The sequence below is a fragment of the Neofelis nebulosa genome, chromosome 4, assembly GCF_028018385.1.
Source record: "Neofelis nebulosa isolate mNeoNeb1 chromosome 4, mNeoNeb1.pri, whole genome shotgun sequence".
NCBI classification, from domain to species: Eukaryota; Metazoa; Chordata; class Mammalia; order Carnivora; family Felidae; genus Neofelis; species Neofelis nebulosa.
The window spans coordinates 20,130,945-20,154,845 of NC_080785.1; the positions used below are offsets into that span (position 1 = coordinate 20,130,945).

General features: G+C 39.6%; 1 protein-coding gene across 4 annotated transcripts in view; it reads right to left on the reverse strand.

The window, feature by feature from the left end:
• Positions 1-23,901, reverse strand: part of EXOC4 (exocyst complex component 4) — a 761,449-nt gene that overhangs the window by 392,281 nt on the left and 345,267 nt on the right. The window contains exon 11 of one of the 4 annotated variants that reach the window (XM_058728679.1): positions 20,459-20,637. The exons of the other annotated variants lie outside the window; for them this stretch is intronic. Within the exon in view, the coding sequence (XP_058584662.1) occupies positions 20,571-20,637 (67 nt within the window). The 3' untranslated portion in view covers positions 20,459-20,570. Of the gene's footprint in view, positions 1-20,458; positions 20,638-23,901 lie in introns of those variants that run through there. 4 annotated transcript variants of the gene reach the window in all.

Genomic DNA, 23,901 nt, shown 5'->3' on the forward strand with positions numbered 1-23,901 from the left:
GTAAAAATAGTTCAGTGTAGTTTTGTATACCCTTCAAAAATGACTTTGAGACTCTCTTTTATAAATAAAAGGGTCTTGGTACCGTGGGTATTTTCAGTTGTAATAGACAAATATATTGAGAACTTTTTCATCATAATAAAGTGCAGAGGTTTGCTTTGGCCTTTAGGGGAAAAAAAGGCAAAACAAAAACAAAAACAAACTCCTCAAAGCTGAGTTACCCTTTTGGATTCCAGGCCAATTCAATGTAACAGAAAATATAATATCTACCAACAAATATAAAAATTAACTCTCATAATGTTCTCTTTCCCTTCTGAAGTTTCATTAGAACACACACTCAGGCCCCTCAAAATCTACAGGAAAGTACCACACATGGAAGCAAATAAGTAACTTCAGGTCAAAACCCTTAAAGGACACAATCTCACTTCCTTGCTGATGGTGCTCTCTTCCTAGAATTTTCCCTAATTAGAAAATGGTAAATATTGCCATTGTGAGCGTTTTTGAGTTCCTATAATTTCTTTGTTCTGGAGATTTTCAGTCTGTTTTTCTTCTTTTCAACCAGGGAAAAGCAGGGTTAATATTTAAGTCCTAAAAGGGTCTGTTTTACTAGTGTCTGGCCTATGAATTTTTAGGATATTGCTACAAAAGCATTAAAGCTATTTCCATTTTTATATCTCTAAGTAAAAATGAGCATCATGAATGAGAGTTTGGAGAATGGAAACATAGACAAAATTCCATAAAACAGTAAGAACAGCCAGTTGTTCTGAGGCTGACAAACCAGGGGGGCCACACAAGGCCCTTATCCCCGGGGCTGCTTTCTGTCCACAGCTGCCCCAACGTCTCCAATTCTCTTTTACGAAGTAGGTCTCCTCCTTGAACCAAGATTCATTCTTTCCCCACTCTTTTCTTTCTTCTTTAGTTGGCTTCTCTGCCATTTTCCACTCCTTCCTTTTGTTCCATTCCCTGTGTTAAGTGGCTAAATGGAGTTGAGATGTTTTAACAATTTTTGTGTTTAGTAAGTATGGATCTAAAATCCCTAGATTATATTAAATTAAATATCTCATATTTCTCTTTAGAAAAAAATAAGAAAAAAGAAAGAAAACATTTTAGCAGTACGTGGCCTTCAATTTAGTTTTGGATAATCAGAAGGAAAAATTCTCTCCCCCCATCGCCCACTTATCTTCATTGAAAAGATACTGTACTTCTATGCTGTTTGTGGCAGTAACCACAATTCACATTTCTTCACAGATCAGTTTTTAAGAATATACCCTTATATCACAGGAACTTATACGTGGGTAGCTTTTCATCTACCGTGAGAGCATTTACTGTAGATATCACAGGAAAAATGGCAGTTATAAGCCCTCGACATCATAGCCAAATGACCTGGAAAAGGAAATCAACCAGCTTTTCTGTTTATCTCTAAGCTAATAATGAGAATCAATCTACCAAGCGCTACCTGCCTACCAGAATTTTGGAGTTACACAGTGAGGTGTTTGTGTGCAATTCTGATATCAGAAAGAAGTCCTCAGAGTAATATTTAAAATCATCTTATTCAATGAACAAGCAATCTGTATCTTCTTATTATGGTTTAATGCTATGAGGCTAATTCATACTATAAGTGATCCAAAGCCTATTTCTACTAGAGTCAACAATCCTTTTCTTATGATAATGCAATAATTTTTCAGACTAATGAATCATGATGTTTTCCTGAAAATGTTCAATTCAAAATAAATACAGAATTCGTAGGGCTAAAAGACTATAGGTGTGACATTTTTTTTCCATTTGATTTTGATTTTTAATTTTTGGGAGATGTATCATCCTTTTCCTCTAGATTTATTCAAGTTTGAATGAAAAGTGCCTGCTTCAGTTCAGAGCTTTGATCTTCTTGGCTATGATGTCTTCCTTGGCCCAGACTCTAATGAGACTAAGTCTCTATGCATGCTGTCAATCTTCTACATCAAATGCTGGGAGTGAGGAGAAAGCGACTTTTTATTACAGAACTCTGAGGCCCCTCTTTGGGGAGAAAAAAGAGGAAATGTGGTGTAATACTTCCTTCGATTTCTCTTCTTTCTCACGTGGAGAGAATATGTACTTTCTCACATGGACAGAACATTTTATGGTCATAATAATTAAATCAGTAAAGAAACTCCCTTTCCCCCTTTGCTCTTTCTTTAGGGATATATAAGAAATGTCCACTCTAGAAATGAAACTGGCCAATCCCAATACTAAGAAAACTTTATTTATAAGCTAGGATGAACTCTGTATTGTAGGACAAAATAACCAGGAAAATAAGACTATATCTGCTGGCTTTTCTCTCTCTTTTTTCTCCATTATTTTACAGATTAGAGTTAATCCCCCCAAATAGCAAATATCCAACAGGGTAGGTTATTGATGATATTATCATACGAATGCTACTCCCAATTTGGGCTTCCGTACTTTATGAGAAGTCAGCCATTATTCTTAGTATAAAGTCTTAACATACGATTCATTTCCCTGTTCCAGGTGATAATTACTGTAGTAAAGGACCTTGAAATGGCCACTCCATTAGTTTTAAGTGGTACTAATTAGGATTTATAATTTAGAGTCTATATAACACACAGAAACAAACACAGACTGTGTGAAGTTTTGGCTTTTTCTATAAGAAAACACCAATTTGAAGATTAAAAATAAGATTAAGTAGCCTTAAAGGGCACAATTTTCATTCTAGAAAGGAAATAAGCAACCTCAAGTTGCTGCCAGTGGGAGGAACAACTGAGTTTAAAGCTCCATTTCACAAATTAAATTCTGGCTGCATCTTTTAACACCAAGACTTTTTTTTTTCCCTTCACAGTGCCAAAAATACATTCCAGAGCCAATGTTCTCAAGTGAAAACATACAGTATTTAGACAAGCAGTAATTCGCTAGTAATGTTTCCACATAATCATTTCACACACGATTGCTAATCATGCCATGTGAGAGAAACCTCTAAACAAGGAAACGTATATATGGCCATAAACTTAAATTATCAAACTGAGAACAAAAGCCAAAATGGTCAAATAAAAGAGTACATTCTAAGCTTGTTCACAGAATTAATCAATTCTGTTTTGGACAGCTTTGGATATTTACAAAAGGGTAGAAATCTGGAATATAACCAAATCTTAGGAATATAAACACTTTCTTTCTCTTATTCCTGAAATAAGTAGCTAAAAAATTGTTTCCCCAAATAGTGATATAATATTCAATAGGTTCCCATTCTGTCACTGACTGTGATGACTTCCAAGAACTAAGCTCTTAAAGAATTATTTATTGTGGGGCTGCTGAGTGGCTCAGTTGATTAAGTGTCCAACTGAAGTTCAGGTCATGATCTCGCGGTCTGTGAGATCGAGCCCCGAGTCGGGCTCTATCCTAACAGCTCAGAGCCTGAAGCCTGCTTTGGATTCTGTGTCTCCTTCTCTCTCTTGGCCCCTCCCCACCTTATGCGCTCTCTCTCTCTCTCTCTCTCTCTCTCTCTCTCTCTCTCTGTCAAAACTAAATAAACATTAAAAAAAAATTATTTCTCAAGGTTCTTTCCAACAACATTACCACCAACCACACCACCACCCCCAATACCCTCACGAGCTACCAACAGGAGCAAGAGAGAGAACTCAGAACGACACCAGAGCTTCCAAGTACATTCTCCTGTTGAGAAGCAAGGCATGGCATTCAAACCAACTCCATTTTTCTCCTCTTGCTCAAAAGGAAAGACACAGAAGGTGGTGATTGAAAGCATTAGTGAGGTTTACATAGAGGAAAGCCAAGAGAAACACTCTGAACAGGCACGCCATGCCCTCCCTTCTTCAGAAACACAAATGAGCACAGAAGAAGTCAAAGTTATATATAATCTTTAGTGGTTAAAAAAAAAAAAGAGTAATGCTTCACACATGGCAGGATCTGGCAGAGTGTGTTATGGAGGCAGCTCATGAAATGCTTAGCTATCAAATTAATTCCAGTTGGCTGGGATATGAACCCTGTCACATATATTGAAAACTAGATGAAACATAACTAAATGTAATGATAAAGAGCAATGAAAGTGCTGCTGGAAAAATAATCATGAAGCTTCAGGCTTGTTTAATGATTTTGTCAATATCTGGAGAAGAGAGAATTCCATGGAACCAGAAGAAATCTCAGGGGGATTTTGCAAACATTAGGAAGAAATTATGCAGAGGGTTTGCAACGCTCATACTTTAAAAAGAGGAGGGGGCATTATTTTATAATAATAAGCTCAAGAAAATGCTAAACCAAATTTTAAAGCTCAAAATGATCTTTCCTTTATGTGTCTTATGCAGAGACCACACTACAAAAAAAGTCTACTGAGGATTCATTGCAATCTACCAGAGAGAAGAAACTCATTTCTCTTTCTTCCTAATATTTAAGGCACTTGATGCAAATGCACAGGTATATTAAGAGGAAAGGGTAAAAAACAAAAATTCAACATGTCCATTGTTTTCCTTTCATAAAATTGTTTGTGGCATGGTTTCTCGACAACTACAGTTTTTAACTGATCCTCAAACAAAATATTTGATCAGCTATCTCATGTTCTTTTTAGAGAGGCACAAACAGTAAATGAACAAGTGAATTTTAAAAATAATGTTTCTGAATCAAACTGCTAATCATTTACTCAGACTATCCAAATAAATAAATAGATGTGTCCATTCCTCTTCACAAAAGAGTAAAGTTTAGCAAGATGGTACTAACAAATGGCCTGGGTAAATCGCAATTGTTTTCCTCTCCTTTTATGGCCCCTACTATATCATCCTGCTTTCAATAAAAAACCATATGTAGGCAGATATGTGTTGGAAGCCAATTCATAAGTGCCATAGAGACTAAATATTTGAGAATGTTATACTTCTCATATCTCATGGAAAAAAAGAAGGGCCCACAATGGCGGAAGCATTTAAGAGATAATGTAAAACCACAAAATATAGGGAAATGCATGCTTTTCAGAAGACAACGCCAATAGAGAATGTTTATAAAGAAGACATTCTTGGGGTGCCTGGGGGCTCAGTCGGTTAAGTGTTCGACTTCGGCTCAGGTCATGATCTCATGGCTCGTGAGTTCAAGCCCCACGTTGGGCTCTGTGCTAACAGCTTGGAGCCTAGAGCCTGCTTCGGATTCTGTCTCCCTCTTTCTCTGCCCCTCCCCCACTTTGGCTCTGTCTGTCTCTCTCTCTCAAAAATAAACAAACATTAAAAAAAAAAAGAAGACATTCCTGCAGGTAGCATAGTTCTTGAAAGTTTTCATTTTACATCGTACCAAGACCCAAAGCTAAAATGGAAACCACAATGTTCTATTCTAGATACATTCAAAATATTCAAGTGCTACTTCTTTCTTGTAATGGGGATATCCCTGACCTGTATAGGGAAATTTACCTTTACATAAATTAAATTATATCTTAAATATAATTTGAAAATCTATCTTGGGTAAAACTACATAATCAAAGTCCTTAAGTCCTGCAAATAATTATGCCTACATTAACCAGTTGAATTCATAAAGTTTTCTTCTAAATCAGCCCAACTGTTTTTAGATGATTATCTTTTAGAAGTAAGACTAAGAGAAGGGCACAGTGATCAGACTAGACCATCCTGAGAAAGTACTCTGAGGTTCTCATTTTGACCAGGCTGCCACCTGTCCCATCTGTCTCTGAGACCCAGAGCTGGTCAAACTGTGTCTTTCATCATAAGTTTTTAACAGAAAAAACACTTACTCTAATCCAGGGGGAGAATTATGTTTATGAACTGCTTCCAGAGTATCCTACTGAAATGATATTCCTAACTCAAACGCCCAATTAGAGCCTCCATTAAAGAATCCTGGGGCCTGAGAAACCTCGTATTTTCAGGGTTCTGAACGGAGGGGAGGCAGTAAGAACTAGGGCTCTGGGGTCCTTCTGCCTGGGCTTGAATCCTGGTGCCTCCATTTACAATAGTGTGATCTTGGTCAAGCCACTTCAACTCTCTGTGCCTCAGGGTAGGTTCCTTAGCTATAAAATGGGGGTAAAAAGGGTAATAATAGTATCTACCACTGGAGTTGCAGTGAGGACTGAATCAGCTCATAGATGCTAAGCATTAAAAACATAATTGGGTGTATCACTAGGGCTCAGTAATTTTAGGTTTATTGTTACTTACTTGCGTTGACTGAGAGGCCTTCACAATACATAAGCAGACTGTGAAAGTGAGACCCAGAATGTACACTTAAGCTAACTCCATCTTACATTACCCCAGCATTCCTAGAATGCAGAAGGTTTCAAAACTGTTACTTACGCTCATGTATATAATCTAAAACACCAGGATCTCAAGAGGTATGCTCATTACTATTGCCACACACAAGCAGGAAACAATATTAATGTTGCAGAAATTCACGGTTGACACGACATCAAACTTTTGGTAGCTAACTGGATGTGAGGCATGTACGCCAAATCTCTAGGACTGCATCAGTAACCTGAGTCTTTGTGGCGTTGGTGACAGTTTTGCTGGAGTTTGCTATGGTAATGAGTATAGCCAGCCTTGATCCATTAAGGACCACGCCTGCTGTCTTAATGCATTCCCTCAAGTAATTCAATCATGTTTATTTGGGAGAGACTCTGAGTTATCTTGGGGACATTCAAATAACCAGGTTTCCTGAGATATGCTAATATATTTAAATTATAGAGGGGCTTCCTGATTGCATTAGAAATGCATCTATCTTTCCCTTCTTGTCTTTGCAGAGGGCATGCCACAGGCTTTGTCACAACCAAACGCAAAGTGCCCCTAGGCTGGGGTTGCTAATTATATTTTGAAGGGCAACTGGTTTCTTTCTCAGTAGTTATTCATCATCCACCAAATAAAATAATACCTGAAATATGTGGAGCACACATAAATATGTTTCATTCAGCCCCCAGGAAAATACATACGTGGATGTATGTACCCAAGAGTGGGTTTGGTAGAGAGTCTTACAGACTGAGAAGAAACTAACGGGAAAAATCAACAAACATTTCACAAATATCAAGGTCATTAAGAAAAGCTTATTGGGGCACCCGGGTGGCTCAGTCGGTTGGGCGTCCGACTTCGGCTCAGGTCATGATCTCGCAGTCCGTGGGTTCGAGCCCCGCATCGTGCTCTGTGCTGACAGCTCAGAGCCTGGGGCCTGCTTCACATGCTGTGTCTCCTTCTCTCTCTGTGCCTCCCCCGTTCGTGCTCTGTCTCTCTCTGTCTCAAAAATAAATAAACGTAAAAAAAAAAATTTAAGAAGAAAAAGAAAAGCTTGTTCTTTTTTTCCTCCAGAGAAAGTAGAAAAAAAGAGCATGAGGCGTAACTAATACTAGAAAGAGAAAAGTTATCTACTCCCTAGTAGTACAGTTCACATAAATTGCTAGAAAGATTTCAAAATGTCAGCAGAGGCTTCCTTCCTCTCCCGGATCCAAACGATGAATAAAATATTCCTCAGAAGCCAAAGCCAATGACGAAATTCCTCTAACATTTACATCCGTAATGGTGTTTCTTCTAGAGAGAAGAGAAAATCTGAGGGAATGAAATATTTGACAGCCTTTGTGACGTTTAGTAAGGCAGAAGTATGTTTGCAAACCTCAAACCTGACTGACTCGTTCTAGCACCTTTTCCGACAGGCAGCATTAAAGAAATGTCTTATACAGGAGGTTTCCCTGGTGTGTGCTCTGGGGCTTGAGGAGGGGAGGAGAGAAGGAGTTTCGTGTGCTGTCATGGGAAATTAACCGTCTGCCTTACGGAGGTTTACAGACTATCATTTATAATCAGACACGGGCAGCCCATCCACTAACTTAAGCACTAAAGAGAGCCAAAGAAGCGACTTTCTCTCTCTGCTTCACCCTCACCTGTACAATGACCTAGGTAAAAATTAGTTGTCCTCGGGGCACCTGGGTGGCTCAGTCGGTTAAGCGTCTGACTTTGGCTCAGGTCATGATCTCACAGTTTGTGGGTTCGTGCCCCACGTCGGGCTCTGTGCTGACAGCTCGGAGCAGAGCTAAGAGCCTGCTTCAGATTCTGTGCCTCCCTCTCTGCCCCTCCCCCACTCACACTGTCTGTCTCTCTCTCAAAAATAAATAAACATAAAAAAAGATTTTTTTTAAAGACTCAGTTCTCAAGTAATTGTACCACAAGGCACATTTGTAAATTCATATTTGCAATTTATTGATTTGAACAGCAAAAACAACCCCAAGAAGGAAGGCGAGGTGCAAATGTGTTTAGGTGGCAATGAACCTCAGGCACACGGAAGCACAAAACTTGCGTATGGTCGGTCACCGAACAACCAGCTGTCTACCTTCATTACCGTGGCTCCGATGGTAAGAAGTGTAAGACACTGCTCTCCATGCAAAGTTTACATTATTAATTTCCCCACCCAACGTTTACTGAGAACCTAGTGTGTGCCAGATTATCAGCAAAGTTCCAGGTATGCAAAGCCAATCAAAAAATGGCCACTCGCATCTTCTTTATGAGGAAGAAACATGAGAATAAATAGAGAATAATTATGTGTTGGGTCAGCAAGGGCACAGAGGAAAGAGGAGGAGTAAGAGAGGCGTCAGTCCCCAGAAAAGATCCTACTGAGGAAGGAGTAGAAATTCACCAGGTAAAGGAAGAGGAAAAGGCCATCAGGTAGAGAGAAAACGCAGGCAAGGGAAGAGAGGGGGGACAGAGCATTAAGATTTGTGCAACTTCAGGGGCGCCTGGGTGGCTCAGTCGGTTAAGCGTCCTACTTCGGTTCAGGTCATGATCTCGCAGTTGGTGGGTTTGAGCCCCGCATCGGGCTCTGGGCTGACAGCTCAGAGCCTGGAGCCTGCTTTGGATTCTGTGTCTCCTTCTCTCTCTGTTTCTCCCCTGTTCACACTCTGTCTCTCGTTCTCTCAAAAATAAATAAAGATTAAAAAAAAATTAAAAAAAAAAGATTTCAAATAGTTTAGGATGGCAACATGGACTACAGCCAAAATGGACTACATATATATATATATATATATATATATATATACTTGCTGTCTACACACACACACACATATATATATATATATACACACACACATACACAGCAAGTATATATAAGAAAATGAAGGAAATGAGGCTTAAAGGATAGTTTTACAATCCTGTTTTTCTCATCCACTTACTAACTGGAAAGAATCTGAGGGCCTCACTGTGAGAGGAGCCACAAAATGGAGGTGACCTGGACCCTCTAATCACCTTTCAGTCCATCCCACTAAGTACCTTGGACGGGCTCTCTTCATGCCTGGGCTGCAATGCAACACTGTGCAGAAAGCACAGGATTTAGAGTCAGAAGCCACCGTTACGTCCTTGCCTTGAAGAAGGAACTGACTGTTCGAGCTTTTAAACTGTTTCTCAGGGTTGTCATGCTAACTGAATAAGACAATGTACTTGGAAGTTGCTGTTTTAATGTTAGCTATTTACTGCTATTATATAATTTATATAACTCCAGTAGATGCATAATCATAGTATTAATCTTATTACTTATGTTCTACTAGATCATGGCATTGTATGCTGGCCTCTCCCTTTAGACCTTTATAATTATAAATATGGCCTCATTTCAATAAATTCAGAAAATTATCAAAAGTATAACAAGATAATCCCACATTTACTTCTAGGTACATATGTACTCATAAATAAAGCTATATATGTATATATTTTGATCAAAATGTGGTCCTATTATACTTCTGTTTTGTAACCAGCTCTTTACTCAATATATTTAACCTATCCTATGTTAATAAAAAAATACACCTACTCTACTATTTTCAGTGGCTGGACAAGGCTATATGTATAGAACACAATTTATGCAGCCAATATCCTCTAGACAGATCGCCCAATATATGAATATAGATCTTAGCTAAACAATCCCTGTGATCCGTTCATTTCGGTCTTTAATCCTTTCTTTTACCCCATACCCCAAACACACACACCCCTGTTATCCTTTTGCTTTCTTTGCCAGAACATTTGTATTTGATCTTGAGGATTTTCTGAAAGTCCTTGATTCTATATCATCAGATTCAACATTATATTAAGCTTCACTTCATTGTATAATTCTTCAAGGACTTAACCTACAAACTCTCATCTCCACTACCAAGGCCATTAGTACATCTGGCTCTCACACCTTTTATCCAGGAATCTCATTCCTGCCCTTCACACATACTCTCTCCTCACACTCATCTCCAACTTCAAACAAATATCTTAAGTTTGAATATAATCCAATTTTTTTCTCTAGTCTTCTACCTTCTTCCAAAACATCACTATTCATTGCAGATGTTACTGTTTTCTCCTGATGGGGACATTATATATTCCTAGTCTAAGATTTCCACTGAGTGTGGGTATATTAATTTCAATATAAAACTCTGTTCTGCCTTGAGTCATCTCAAGGTGATGTGTTAAGCACTATAATGAAAATATGCCCAGAGCACAATAATTTAAAAATTTTAAAAAGAAGGCAGGGTCAACTCACATTTTGCAAGAGTGACTAGGAATAAGCCCAGGTGAAAGTTGAAAGAGGTGATACATGACCTGAATCTTGAAGGATAAATTGTACACCAGATAAGAAAAAGTTTGGTATGGGTAGGCAGATTTAGGGTAGAAATAAATAAATATGAGTAACAGTATGACAGACCTAAGAAGAGACTAGGGCATAAAAGGTGAGCATAAGAAAAACATGGCTAAGGTCAGAGAAGGTCCTACACTCTACAAAAAGGAACTCTGACTCCTTCATTGGCAGACGATAGGAAATGACAAAGAGGAAGGAGCACAATCACTCTGGCAGAGGTGTTGGAAGATGGGTCAGAGAAGTTGAGGTTTAGAGTAATGGGAACCAATTAGGAAGTTGGGAATGGAAAGCAAAGGCACCAGGGGTGGACAGAATGGATCTGAGACATAATTATGAAGCAGAATTGGTAAAAAGAGTGACTCTGGATGTGTAGGGGCAGGGGGGATAAAAGTTTTCTAGGTGGACTCCTGGGTTTTTGAGGTCTGGATCACCGGGGAGCTGGTGGCATCATCTCTCAAGAGAGGGAACACAGGAAGGGAAGGAGCAGACGCAGATTAGCACTCCAGGATGGAGGTATGTGCAGGGGAGTAAAGGCTGGGACTGAAAGATTTAGGCAAGAAGACTATCAGTTCAGTTTTAGAACTGAAACAGCTTCCTAGGGGCGCCTGGGTGGCGCAGTCGGTTAAGCGTCCGACTTCAGCCAGGTCACGATCTCGCGGTCCGTGAGTTCGAGCCCCGCGTCAGGCTCTGGGCTGATGGCTCGGAGCCTGGAGCCTGTTTCCGATTCTGTGTCTCCCTCTCTCTCTGCCCCTCCCCTGTTCATGCTCTGTCTCTCTCTGTCCCAAAAATAAATAAAAAACGTTGAAAAAAAAATTAAAAAAAAAAAAAAAAAAGAACTGAAACAGCTTCCTGGAGCTTTCAAGACAGTTCCAGTTTGGAGATAATATTTTGAAAGTAATAGCTAAAGTTACTGAATGGGTGAGATAATGGTGGAGTAAGCAGAAATCAGTCTGAGACAGACCCCGTGGAGGACTTGCATTGAGGGAGTCGGCAGAGAGAAGAGAACCTTAAGAAGCCTGAGAATGAATGGTCTCAGGTGGAACGAGACGCCAGAGACAGTGGTAAAAGAGAAGGGAGGGAAAAGTCCAGACATAAAAGCACGATCAGCTGCCTCGAATGTTCACAAAACCAGTTAAGGTAAGATAGAAAAATACCCTTGAGATTTGACACCTTTGAGATGGTGACAGGTCGGCAGAAGGTAGAGTGAACGGGAGGAGGGGAAAATGAAGATCACAGAATGTACTCCAGCAGCTTCATAGGAAGCAAAGAAGAATTTGAGTGGTAGGTGGGGGTGGGGGGACTGCCATGAAAGTTTAAGGCAAGAGATGTTATAAAGGGCAGTGGCTGAGCACATTTGTAGGTCCCAGGGAAGGACCAGCAGATCAGAGAAGATTGAAAACGCAGGAGAGACCAGGTTGAACAAAAAGAAGATCCTGGGGGGGATGGAGGGGAATGGGATTAAGTCTAGAGGAGGAACAGCCTCTGAAAAAGCAAAGGGCACACAGTGAGATGTGTCTCTCCAACAGATGAATTTCTGAGGGTACAGAAGGAAAACTGAGGAAATTTAGCACTCGTGGAATTTTTTTTTTTTTTTTTTTTTTTGTCGTGGATTTTCCTTCTTTTTGTTCTCAAATACTATAATACCTAGTTAGGAACCAAAGCTCTCTAAAGGCAAGGACAGGGACAGTGTCTGGCACATGGCAAGCACTCAAATATTTGTTGGAAAAAAAAAATGGATAAATGGGTGAAAAATAATGAACAGAAAAACATGACTAAAATGAAGAAATTTCCAAATTCAGGGTTTTTTTTTTTAATTTATCTATTTTGAGAGACAGGGAGAGAGAGAAAATCCTAAGCAGGCTCCACACTGTCAATGTGGAGCTCAACATGGGGAAATGTGAGATCGTGACCTGAGCTGAAACCAAGAGTCAGACGCTTAACCATCTGAGCCACCCAGGTGCCCCCAACCAAGTTCACTTTTTTACAGTACACTCAACTCCTACTGAATGTAGGAGTTGCATCTTGAAAAGTCCACGTCAATCAAAAACACGTAAAAAAAAGGAAATGTAATGAATTAGGCGTACAAAGCGGAGGGACTTCCAACTTTCAGAGAAGGATGTTGCCTCCTCTTTACTCTTCAGTGAAATCCTCATTTCAATTTTCCTGAAAGCTTCAAAACAAGAAAAAAACTAGAGATTCACTCAGTTGCATTTCCGAGCATGGATGCACCTTTATCCAACCTGCTCAGCATTTATAATTTCGTTTTCAAAAAAGGATACAGTGGTCTCTTCTTATACAACTTTCTTTGCTTTTCTTATTTCCGCTCTTATATTTAATTTTTTTCTACCATATCTCACATAGATTTTTGCAAAGAGAGCAAAAATAAGGAAAATATGCAAACAAGGCATCGACGGCGCTGCTGGCAGCACCTTGAGCACCCTGGGCAGGGCTGGCATTGGCATCCCTGACGACAGGAGAGGCTGCAGACACAGGAAACTCCAGAAAACAAAGCAGCTATAACACGTGTGATTGCACAGAATACATTATACTCTATAACCAAGCAGCTGAAGGGAAGGCAGTAAATATAATTAACAATAGGTTCAAGATAGTAGAGTTAAAAATACGAATGCTTTAATGTGCAAGAATTAAGATGCAAGATTCTAAAGACCTACTGAAAGAATATTTAATGCCCATCAAGTTTATCTTGTGCTTTTAAAACTGGCCCACCCACCTATAATTCATTTGCTCATTTACTCAAAACATGTTTACTCCTTTCCTATTATGGTCCAGAACCACGCGATTTACAGCCAGTACCAATGCACTACAATCCTGTTACTGCCTCCAGTCTAGCCCATGCCTGCTCACTGTTTCTTCTGATATTCCCGTATCCCACTGGCTCTTGGTTAATGCTTCAGGTCACACCCCTCCCCTCCCTCCTGGCTGAATTTGTTGTTTCCAAACACTAGCCTACATATTGTTATCTGCTTAAGAATGCTGATTTAAGTTGCCAATTACCTTTCTTTGAAAAGAATCATTCTCAATTTCAAGGTAATATCATTTTTGCTTTTTTTGTTGTTCTACATTCATTCTGCTTAACAAAACTGGCAACCTGTTTTAGTTGCCGGTTATTTTTGCCTTGATTCGTACATCTCAAAGTCCAGGAAATACACAGTTGGTTCATTTTAGCTTCCCTGGCTTTTACTTCCAAGGCTGTAGGATAGTCTATATTCATCATCTAGATAATCGGACTCTGGGCATCCTGGCTCACTGCCTGGCTAGACCAGAGGAGAGCCCCCCACGATCTCTTACTTGCCTGAGGGACCCCTTGGCCCCACAGGATAGGAAATCAAAGATTTCTTGAAAAGCTATTGTGAAGAAGTTTAGGTTATAAGCAGTATTTCGGACCATAAGATCCTAATACGTTTTCATTTATTCCAAAATAATGCTTGAATATTGTGTTTTTATATCTGCGGATTTCAGCGGTACACTGATACAATGGCCAACATGAAAGAACCAGTTACTGCTGTTACAACCATAGTGTGGGTGACTAATACAGGCGTCATGTTGCATAAGAGCCACCAGACACCGAAGAGGACATATTATATGGTTTCATTCATATGAAGTTCAAGCACAGGCAAAACCAATCTCCATATAATGGCAGTGATGGTCACCTCTTCCGGAAGGGGGTTGACAGTCAATACGAGATGGTCTTCTGGGGCACTGATAACGAGCTGTATCAGTGTTCTTTATTTTGATCTGGGTCACGGATATACTCGCGTGTACAAGTGTAAACATTCATACAAGTATATGAATATATACACAAATACATATGTCAAGATTTGTACGTGTTAATGCATATGTATCATCAATAAAAATGAAAAATAGATTAGCTTTTAAAATATTTATAGATTCTGAATTTCCAGAATCCAATCAAGACGCTTCCATATTCTTTCACTCAAGAGTGATAGCTTAGAAACTTGCTGCCATTACACTTTTTTCTTCTTGCTGTGTATCAAATACTTTCTCACCCACTCATGATGTGGTAGCTTACAGGAATAGGCTTTAGAAAGTGCTCACTGAATTGAGAAATAGTAACCACCAAATGATTACTATTCTTCCACAAATGCCAAAAACAACTTGAGGACATCAAGAACTCCAGGATCTATTCCAACTGCAAAACAAAAAGATCCAGCATTTCCAAGTTCAAAACCACCGCTCTCACCAAAAAATGAAATTAAGGTCATTAAAAACTAAAGCTTCTCTTATGACCTTTTCACCTCTATTCTTTTTATCTGGCTGTTCTTGCCTCTTTTGCTTGAAATCAAAAACCTTGCTTTGCTCACTTGTGAAATAACAAAGTTTCAAGAAAATACTGTTGCTCGGTTTGAAGTTTCTTCTTGTTTGTTTTTAACTACAAAAAGAAGATAAAAAGGGTTTCTTGCCCGTGAAATGGAAAATATTTCACTTGCAGTACTACAGATTAAAAAAAAACACACACAGGAGGCAATATTAATGATTAAATGTTCAAATTACAATCACTAAAAGTAAAAAAGTTAAAAATGACCAGGAAGAGCCTTGGGTGTTATACAGAAGCCCTGGAAACAAAGTAAACAAAACAGAAAAAAGAGAACAAAATGAACAGGAGTGTGTGTGTGTGTGTGTGTGTGTGTGTGTGTGTGTGTGTGTGTGTATGAGGGAGAGACAGACAGACAGACAGGAGAGAGAGTCTTCTGAGGGGCAAGCAAGGAGAACAGCAAAATAATTTGCCAAATCACACAGAGAAGCAATGTAGAGCCCACACCCCCAAAGGAATAGAAGTTATATATAGGAGACTGTGATTTTCCTGTAGGCATTCCTACATTATTTTGATACCAAATTACATTATCAATTTAGGTTTCAAAATCAGATGTAAATAGGCCTGTGGCTGGATATAAACATATTTCAATGAATGCTGAATGGGCATGTTTTGGCTGCTACAGCCCAGGACAAATACATGTTCAGAATATGTAAAAAGCAGCACACAAATTACGTAAATATTTTACAAAGAAAAAACAATTTTTCTCTGCTGTCTTTTATATGTAAGCTTCCAATAATATTAAGTGATAATTATAAAGTTTAATTAGTAGAAAACACTGTACCAAAAACATCAGCATATCCAGGTCAAAATCAATAGCAGGCATGATTTTAGGTTCATTACTTATAAGGTTATTTTATTATTCATTTATTATTTTTAAAAGTAAGAGAGAGAGAGACAGAGTACAAGTAGGGGAGGGGCAGAGAGAGGGAGACAAAATCTGAAGCAGGGTCCAGGCTCTGAGCTATGAGCACAGAGCCCGACTTAGGGCGTGACTCACGAACCATGAGACCACGACCTGAGCCAAAGTCGGACATCCACTCAACTGAGCCACCCAGGCACCCCTGTTATTATTATTTATTTATTAAGTTTTAGTCCCATGTTAGCTGACTGCAGAGGAGAGCCAGCTTCCTTTTTGCCTTAAACATTCCTAAGAGTCAACTTATACTCACATGAACCATTACCGGCACAGGAAAAAAAAAAAAAAAATCAGCAAAATACAAAAAAGAGAAGAGAAATAAAAAGCAAAAAGGAGGAAGGGTGGAGACTCTATAACCACTGCTCTGCGAACAGCCGTCATGTGAATCTCTTTCCTACCCTGTTGTCAGAAAGAACAAAGGTGATGAAATGATGCAGAAGTCTACAATAACTCCTTGGCCTAGCCAACGACAATCATCAGCATTAAAATGCAATATAAAAAAGTAACCCAGATGAGCGAGACTGGAAGAAACCGATCGAGGTGGAGCTCAGAAGCTGCACAGTGGATCAGAAACCCCTGATCTACAGAACGCAGGCCTGACAGCTGAGCACATAGTTAGCCACATCTCCAGGAAGGGTCTTGTCTTCCAAGGAAAGCGTTCCCATTTTTGCCGAATTCATTAGAAAGTTCTTGCTGTGGGGAGTACAACCCCCTTAACATCCAACCAACTAACTGGTCCTAACCCTGATGTGTGAAGCGACAAAAACCCAAACTACTCTCTCCCTTTTAAGTGACGCACATTTACATATTTGAAAACAGGCATCAAACGTTCTGGTTTTCTTCTGGCTTTCACAAACATTGCCAGTTCTTTCTCACGAGGAACGGCGTGTACTCTCCTCCTAATCAGACAGGCATGCCTGACTTCTCCTAACGTCGTCGCTCAAACGTGCATTGCTATTTGGCTTGGCGCCTTGATCGTTTCTCCACCTCGGTCAGTAACATAAAACTGCCAGTTAGTCGCAATCCGTGTGCAGCCATGTATCATGCAACATGGTTTGGAAACACAAAAGTGGAAGAAAACTACAGTTGAATCTCTGAAAGTTAATTTGAGGATTAAAAACACTTAACGTTTTATCACGTAAATTCAAAAGCACTTTCTCAGCTGTGGGGTTTGAAATCTAAATGTACCACGACAGTGTTTCACAGCCCTTCACGGGTCAGACCGTCTGAAAACATAGCAGTATTTTTCATAATTCTGAGGACAAGGGGGAAAAAAAAGGTATGTTTCATAAAAATGCAATAGGGTAGCCACATTTCCTCCCATGCATGAATAATGTATGATCTACAATGTTATTTGCTAGACTGTCTAATCACTAGCATCTTTCAAAATGTCTATATAAGCTTTAGCTCATTAAGAACAAACATGTATCCGTATAAAAATATCACATACCTGTGAACACTCAGAATAATATTCTGCCAAATACCAACACACACATCAAACTGACACGGGTACCCTACTTTTGTACATTTCTCAAAGATAAAAATATTGGGAAATGAAAGACTAAAGAATTATTTCAGCTTGTGACATTCATGCTTACTCCAAATAATCAAGCTTAGCTCCCTCTTTCAAAACAAACCACACATAACACACACACACACACACACTCACTCACACACACTACATATATAATCAAAAAAATGATCTAGGGACTGTGGCACACTTTTTAAATAAAAGTGGGAAGAAAAAAACTAGCAGAAACAGAAGAGGCTAAATGAAAAAGCTTTTAAAGCAAGGCTTCTCCTATAAGAAATGGTTTTTATAATCTTGGAAGGAGCTTCTACATTTCATGAAAGAATGATAAGGCAAAAGCACTTCGTACGACCATAAGCTTTTGACGTAGTAATAAGAGAAAAAAGAGTGAAAGGACAAAGTATCTAGGTTTCTGATAAATCACTATAAGAAACAAACTACGAAGCTAAGTTACAAGAGTAGTATGTTAGGATCAATGTTAAAAAAAAAAAGGAAATTTCTAAGTTCACCTTTATATTTGTGTATTTCCTGTAACAGACACTTTCTTATTCCCACAGAGGCAACATACACACACACACACACACACACAAACCCCACTATCCTACCACTTCTAGGTATGAAAGATTGATCTATTTCAGTAACATCACTAAAGAAAAATATAATTTTCCTTTATATTTTTATTGTTAACTGACGAAAAAAACATTCACTTCAAATCAACAGACATTTGCTAAGTACCCTTACAGGCGACACATTAATTCTTTCAACAAATATTTATTGTGTACCCCGTTCATGTAAAAGGTACATTTGAACCACTTTCCTTCCTGAATGGTGGAAGTAATGTTAGGAAAGGAGGTGAGGAAAACAAAGACCACAAAAAGCAGAAATCGAGGCTGTTATAGGAATGCAGATTTGGAGTTCGGTAGACCTAAAATGGTCTAAAATGGCCTAAAATGAATGAACCAGATTCAGTCACTAATCAGCAAGAGTTAGTGCCAAAAAGTTGAAAAGATCTTCCGTGCTAGGCCAGGTTTAAACTAATATATGTAAGATTCGTAAGTAGTTTATGATCACTCAGAATTATTTTCTATTAAGAAAAAGATTAGATTTGTTGGCAAAGTTTGTTACAAAAACCCCACAGGCCCTCTACAAAGCAGCCCACCAAAGCATACTACTCCTTTACGGGGAAACAGCCTCGAGTTCGGCCACAACTGTTCTTTAAAAACTCCCAGATATCTGGAATGTCACACGGAATAAATCCTTAATAACACGTTGATAAGCTGATGGCATACTAACAATGGCTCAATATCTTTGGATAATATCATCAAAGTGGGCTATGTACAAAAGACTTATTTTCCGTCTCAGGAGACACAACTGTCAGCAGGGACAGAGATTTTCACCATACCAAACAGAGTCGTGCTAATGACTTCACTCCTGAAAACAAGCCTTCCTGAGTGCCCCAAATCCAGTAAGATGAGGTGTTAGAATGAGTATTCGCTGATAGTCACTGTGTGGGGCTTTCTCTAAACCTTCAGAACTTCTGGAAGTTTCAGATCTAGTCCCAAAAGCTTCTAAAAAATCTAACATGATGCCTTCTTTGTTGTTTAGACAAAAGAGAGAAGTTTCTACCTTGACCATCCTATGTACTTATCTTCCCCCACATGCCCGACAGCAACACACACCCCTCTTCACGTTCATCTGTTCACCGTTCCCTGACCGTCGCGTCTTTTTCCTTTTCACGCACCATCTCCTCTGCCCAGGTCACTCTGCCCCAGATATTCACACAGCTTCCTCCGTCTCTTCATTTTCCACAGTCCAACCAAATGTCATCTTCTCAGAAAGGCCTTCCTACTCCACCCTACCTGAAACAGTGCCCTCACCTCCAGCGGTCACTTTTCAAATTCCTAACTTTGATCTATTGTTCTTCCTAAAACTATCACTACCTGATACTGTTTCCCATGTGTGTTAGTTTACTGTTTTATTGTCTGACTTTTCCACTGGACTAAATTCCACAAGGGTAGAGACTCATTACTTGCTAGATGGAGAGGAGTTGCACTAAGTAAGCGCTCAATAAATTTTATTAAATGGATGAGCGAATGGATTTTTATTATGCTTAATTATCACAAGGAATTTTTTATGCCTTTGATCTACCAGCATTGTCGACGCGATAAGTACTATAATTAATAAAACAAAAAAAAATACAAAATGCAAGTGTTAATCACAAATGCCATTTACTTTGGAATATCATGTTGAGAAACCTGACCTGCTGCATTAATGGCATCATCAATTTCAGTGCCTTTCACTGTCCGAGCTTTGGTTTCAACCACTTCCTGACCTCCCGACTTCAAGCCCTGCGTTAACAATCACCGGCGTCTCAAAGCAATTTCACAGCCCTAACTGCCCCTACCCAAGCTGCTGCTAACTGGCTGTTGCTACATCTGACGAGATTAACTTTTCGAAGTTACTGTTCTCTGTAATCGGAGACAAATATGATTAGATATTATGATTACAATTACTTGCTCCTACTGCTGTGTGCCCTCAGAATGGCACACAGCCAACCACAGAAATTCTGACCACCACCAAAGCTCAAGCTGCCAAGAAGTTTCATCCCCCTAACTAATCTAAATGCCAACCTGCTCCTTACTGACCAATGAATATTTCATCTTTTGTTCTACCCAGAGAGCCTTTAATTGCTGTCTGGTTTTAATGAAGTGTGGCTGATAATAAATAGTGAAAAATGCTCACGGCCCGGATATTCAATATTCGAGCTGTGTTCAACAGAGGAAGCATCGGTGACATTTCTGCAACTTAAATACCATCATCATCCACTCTGTCTCCAGCCTCTTACCTCTGCCAAGTCACCCCAACTGCAAACATCTGTTCTTCAACTGTCTCATAAGAAACATACTTCATATATGCAAAGTGGTCATTACCCTAAAGAGCCAAATGTCTTTCAAAAGCTAGTTGAAGCAAATAAGCAAAAAGAAACACATTGTCATTTGGATTTTTAAGTTTTAAAATGTCAGGCCTTTGGAGTCCTTAAATATTATAAAAGCATGTCCCAGTCACAAAAGCACAAACTTTTGAAAGGTAGAAAGCAAAATCCAGACCAATCAACTCCTTTATTTTATAGACACGGAAAACTAAGACACACAGGAATTTGGCCAACATAAAAAATTAAAATGTGGTCACTCCTACCCACCCCCAGCCCACATTCAGTGATCTGTCCTCTCCATCAGGCGATACAGAAAACTCCTTTCCATCGAAACAATGGCTCCAGTGCTGAAAGAATGATTAAATACATCATTTAATAAATTAATTTCCTGAGTTTGTTCTCATTGCAAAATGTAGTGTACATTTTCCACAACAGAGAATTAAGGTTAAATGAGGCCATAAGAGTGGGACCATAATCCAGTAGGGCTGGAGTCCTTATAAGAAGAGGAAGAGGTCACATCAGGGTACAATGAGAAGGCTTCCTTGGACTCAGGTGTCCTTATTCCTGCCCTGTCCTAGCTCTGAAGTCTGAGAACTTTTCTTTCTCAAGCAGTGATGAGCTACATTAAATCCCACTACTTCTCTTCGATGAGTCCACCTTTGAAAGCGAAAACCTCCAGTAGTGAGAAGGTTGAGTGCAACAGACTCAAATATATAACTTCGTCTTTTTTTTTAAGTTTACTTATTTATTTTGAGAGAGAGAGTGAGCAAAGAGTGAGTAGGGGAGGGGCAGGGAGAGGGAGAGGGAGAGAAGGAGGGAGGGAGAGGGGGAGAGAGAGAGGGGGAGGGAGGGAGGGGGAGAGGGAGGGAGAGAGAGAGGGAGAGAGAGAGAGAGAGAGAGAGAGAGAGAATATTCCAGGAAGACTCCACACTGTGGAACTCATGAACCACGAGATCACGACCTGACCAAAGTCAGATGCTTAACAGAGTGAGCCACCCGTGCATCCTGGTAACCTCATTTCCATTAGCAACACTTCCCACCAATTAGCCTCAATGGCCCAGAATGTATGCAATAACAAATGCAAGCAATAAATAAATGAGAGACTAATAAAGCTTGAGGTGTTTTGTTTTTTTTTTTTAATGTTTACTTATTTTTGAGAGAAAAGAGACAGAGAGAGACAGAGAGAGAGAGAGAGAGAGAGAGAGAGAGAGAGAGGGCCAGCAGGGGAGGGGCAGAGAGAGGAAGACCCAGAATCTAAAACAGGCTCCAGGCTCTGAGCTGTCAGCACAGAGCCCTACAAGGGGCTAGAACTTACAAACTGCGAGATCATGACCTGAGCTGATGTCAGACGCTTAAGTGACTGAGCCACCCAGGCGCCCCATCTAATTTAGTTAGATGCTGCAAGCATTTAGACTTTTAAAGGAATAATTTTTGTTGTCACTCATTTTTTGCTATATGAAGGAAGTATGCTAGCAATCAAAGGAACGATATGTTCTCTGGGAGCTTTTAGAGAATAAAGAATAGTGATAAGTGAAAAAACAAAGGGGGAAATAATTTCTCCCTCCTTCCCTGCAAAATCTCACAAATAGTAACCACAAGGTAATTTCAAATTTCCAGAAATGCCTACATTATATATTAATTATAACTAAAAAGTCTTACTTTGTCAAACTGTGATTGATACCTCAATAAAATGCACTTTGTTGACAAAGTTTTTTATATTCAGCTCACAGTTAATAATTACCATGAGGTAACTAGTCACAAATACTTTTTGTAAAAAAAATCCAAATGCATGTCAGATCTAGACAAAAGGAAGTATGTCACTCAGATTTCACCAATAACGTATTTTCTTCCTGTTTCCCCAATTCAAAGCCTAGAAAATAAAATCCATTTACTAGAGCGAATACATCCATTCCTCATGACTATTTCCAGAGAAAACTAAAAAAAGCAAATATGTCAGTGGGGATGGGAGGGTGGGGGAAGGTATTAGTCCTATCATATTCAGGGTCTCTATTTTGGTGAAATTATGTCAGAATCTACCCAAGTATAAGAACCTCTTCATTTCAGTATGTTTTGTTCAGTGAGACCCAGAGGTAGCCAACTTGATGAGATGAATCCTTGCCATCAAAAACTTCCATTAAGGGTTTAGTTGCACACAATGTCTTGCCAGGCTACGGGTAAAGTGAGCAAGATAATACTAGATACCTCATCTTTCTAGAACTTCATTCTCTGTGGCAATTTTCTGTTTTCTTAACCGGAATGAGAAAATAGTAAGGAAAATCATTAAATACGCAAGTCAAGGAGGCAGCAGAGTAAACGCAGAGTGAACAAACTGGAAGTCGGCGTATTTGTCTCCAACACCCTAGGACATTTCCTAGTGAAGAAATGGCAGTACTTAGGAGAAAAGTGCAAAAATACACTAGCGAGGTTGCCAGATCCGGGACCTTGTACAATGATGTTATGGGAGGACAGGAAAAATGACTGCTAAGAATACAGAAAACATAATGCATAATGGGAATAGGCATAATGGGAATCCACTGTGTGGTGTTCTGGAATAGGGTGGTTCAGAGTTCTCAATGAAGAAAACTTCTGTGCTACAGAGAATACATTGGCAATTAAATGAAAATAATGAAAAGAATATTTTTTTAATGTTTATTTCTGAGAGAGAGAGAGAGAGAGAGAGAGAGAGAGAGCAGGGGAGGGGCAGAGAGAGGGAGACACAGAATCCGAAACAGGCTCCAGGCTCTGACCTGTCAACCCAGAGCCCGATGCAGGGCTCGAACTCATGAACTGTGAGATCATGACCTGAGCTGAAGGCAGACACTTAACCAACTGAGCCACCCAGGCGCCCCATGAAAAGAACATTTTTAATAAATGAAGGGTAGACTAGCCACATGCAAAGTTCAGGAAGACAGAATACGAGTATTGCTAGACACAGGGGGAAAGGAGCAAAGGAAAAGGGAAGCCCTACATACTTGAAATGGTTTCTGGCTTCCAAAGAACACTATCTCCATTCACGGAAAGAGAGAGTGTAAGAAAACAATGGCAGTGTTGAAATGGGTGATAAAAGCCAACTTGTGATAAGTTCCTTCTGAACTTACTTTCTGAATAGGATGCCAGTTGTAAGTAAAGATTATTATGATCCATTAGGAGAAGAGTTTGGGGAATGAGGATGGGAAAAGAACAAGTCACTGCAAAGGAGCAGAAGCACACAAGGGAGTCGAGGTGGTGCAGTACTGGGTGGAAGGGATGTGACTGCTCACTACTGTCCAACTGGCTTCAGGAAAGGCTGTGCGCATTTGCACACCGGGTGTAAGAGATCATCTCCGTCCGCGCCAATAATTGGCGTTTCTGGGCTTCTCAGTTTTTGCCACCAAGGCAGCTACTGAGTGAGTACCTTTTAGGCAAGAATTTCATGTTATTTTTTGTGTGTCCCTGGGACCTGGCATAGAATCAGAGTCCAATAAATAATCAGTGAGTAAAACCGAACAGAAGGAACCTGGATCTGCACCTAATTTGTTGAGGCTTTCACTTTAAATTTCTTATCCTGTGTTTTTCTCCCCTCTTTCCATTCTTCCAGGCTACCTCTCCCATAGTTTATCTTGTCTTGTAAA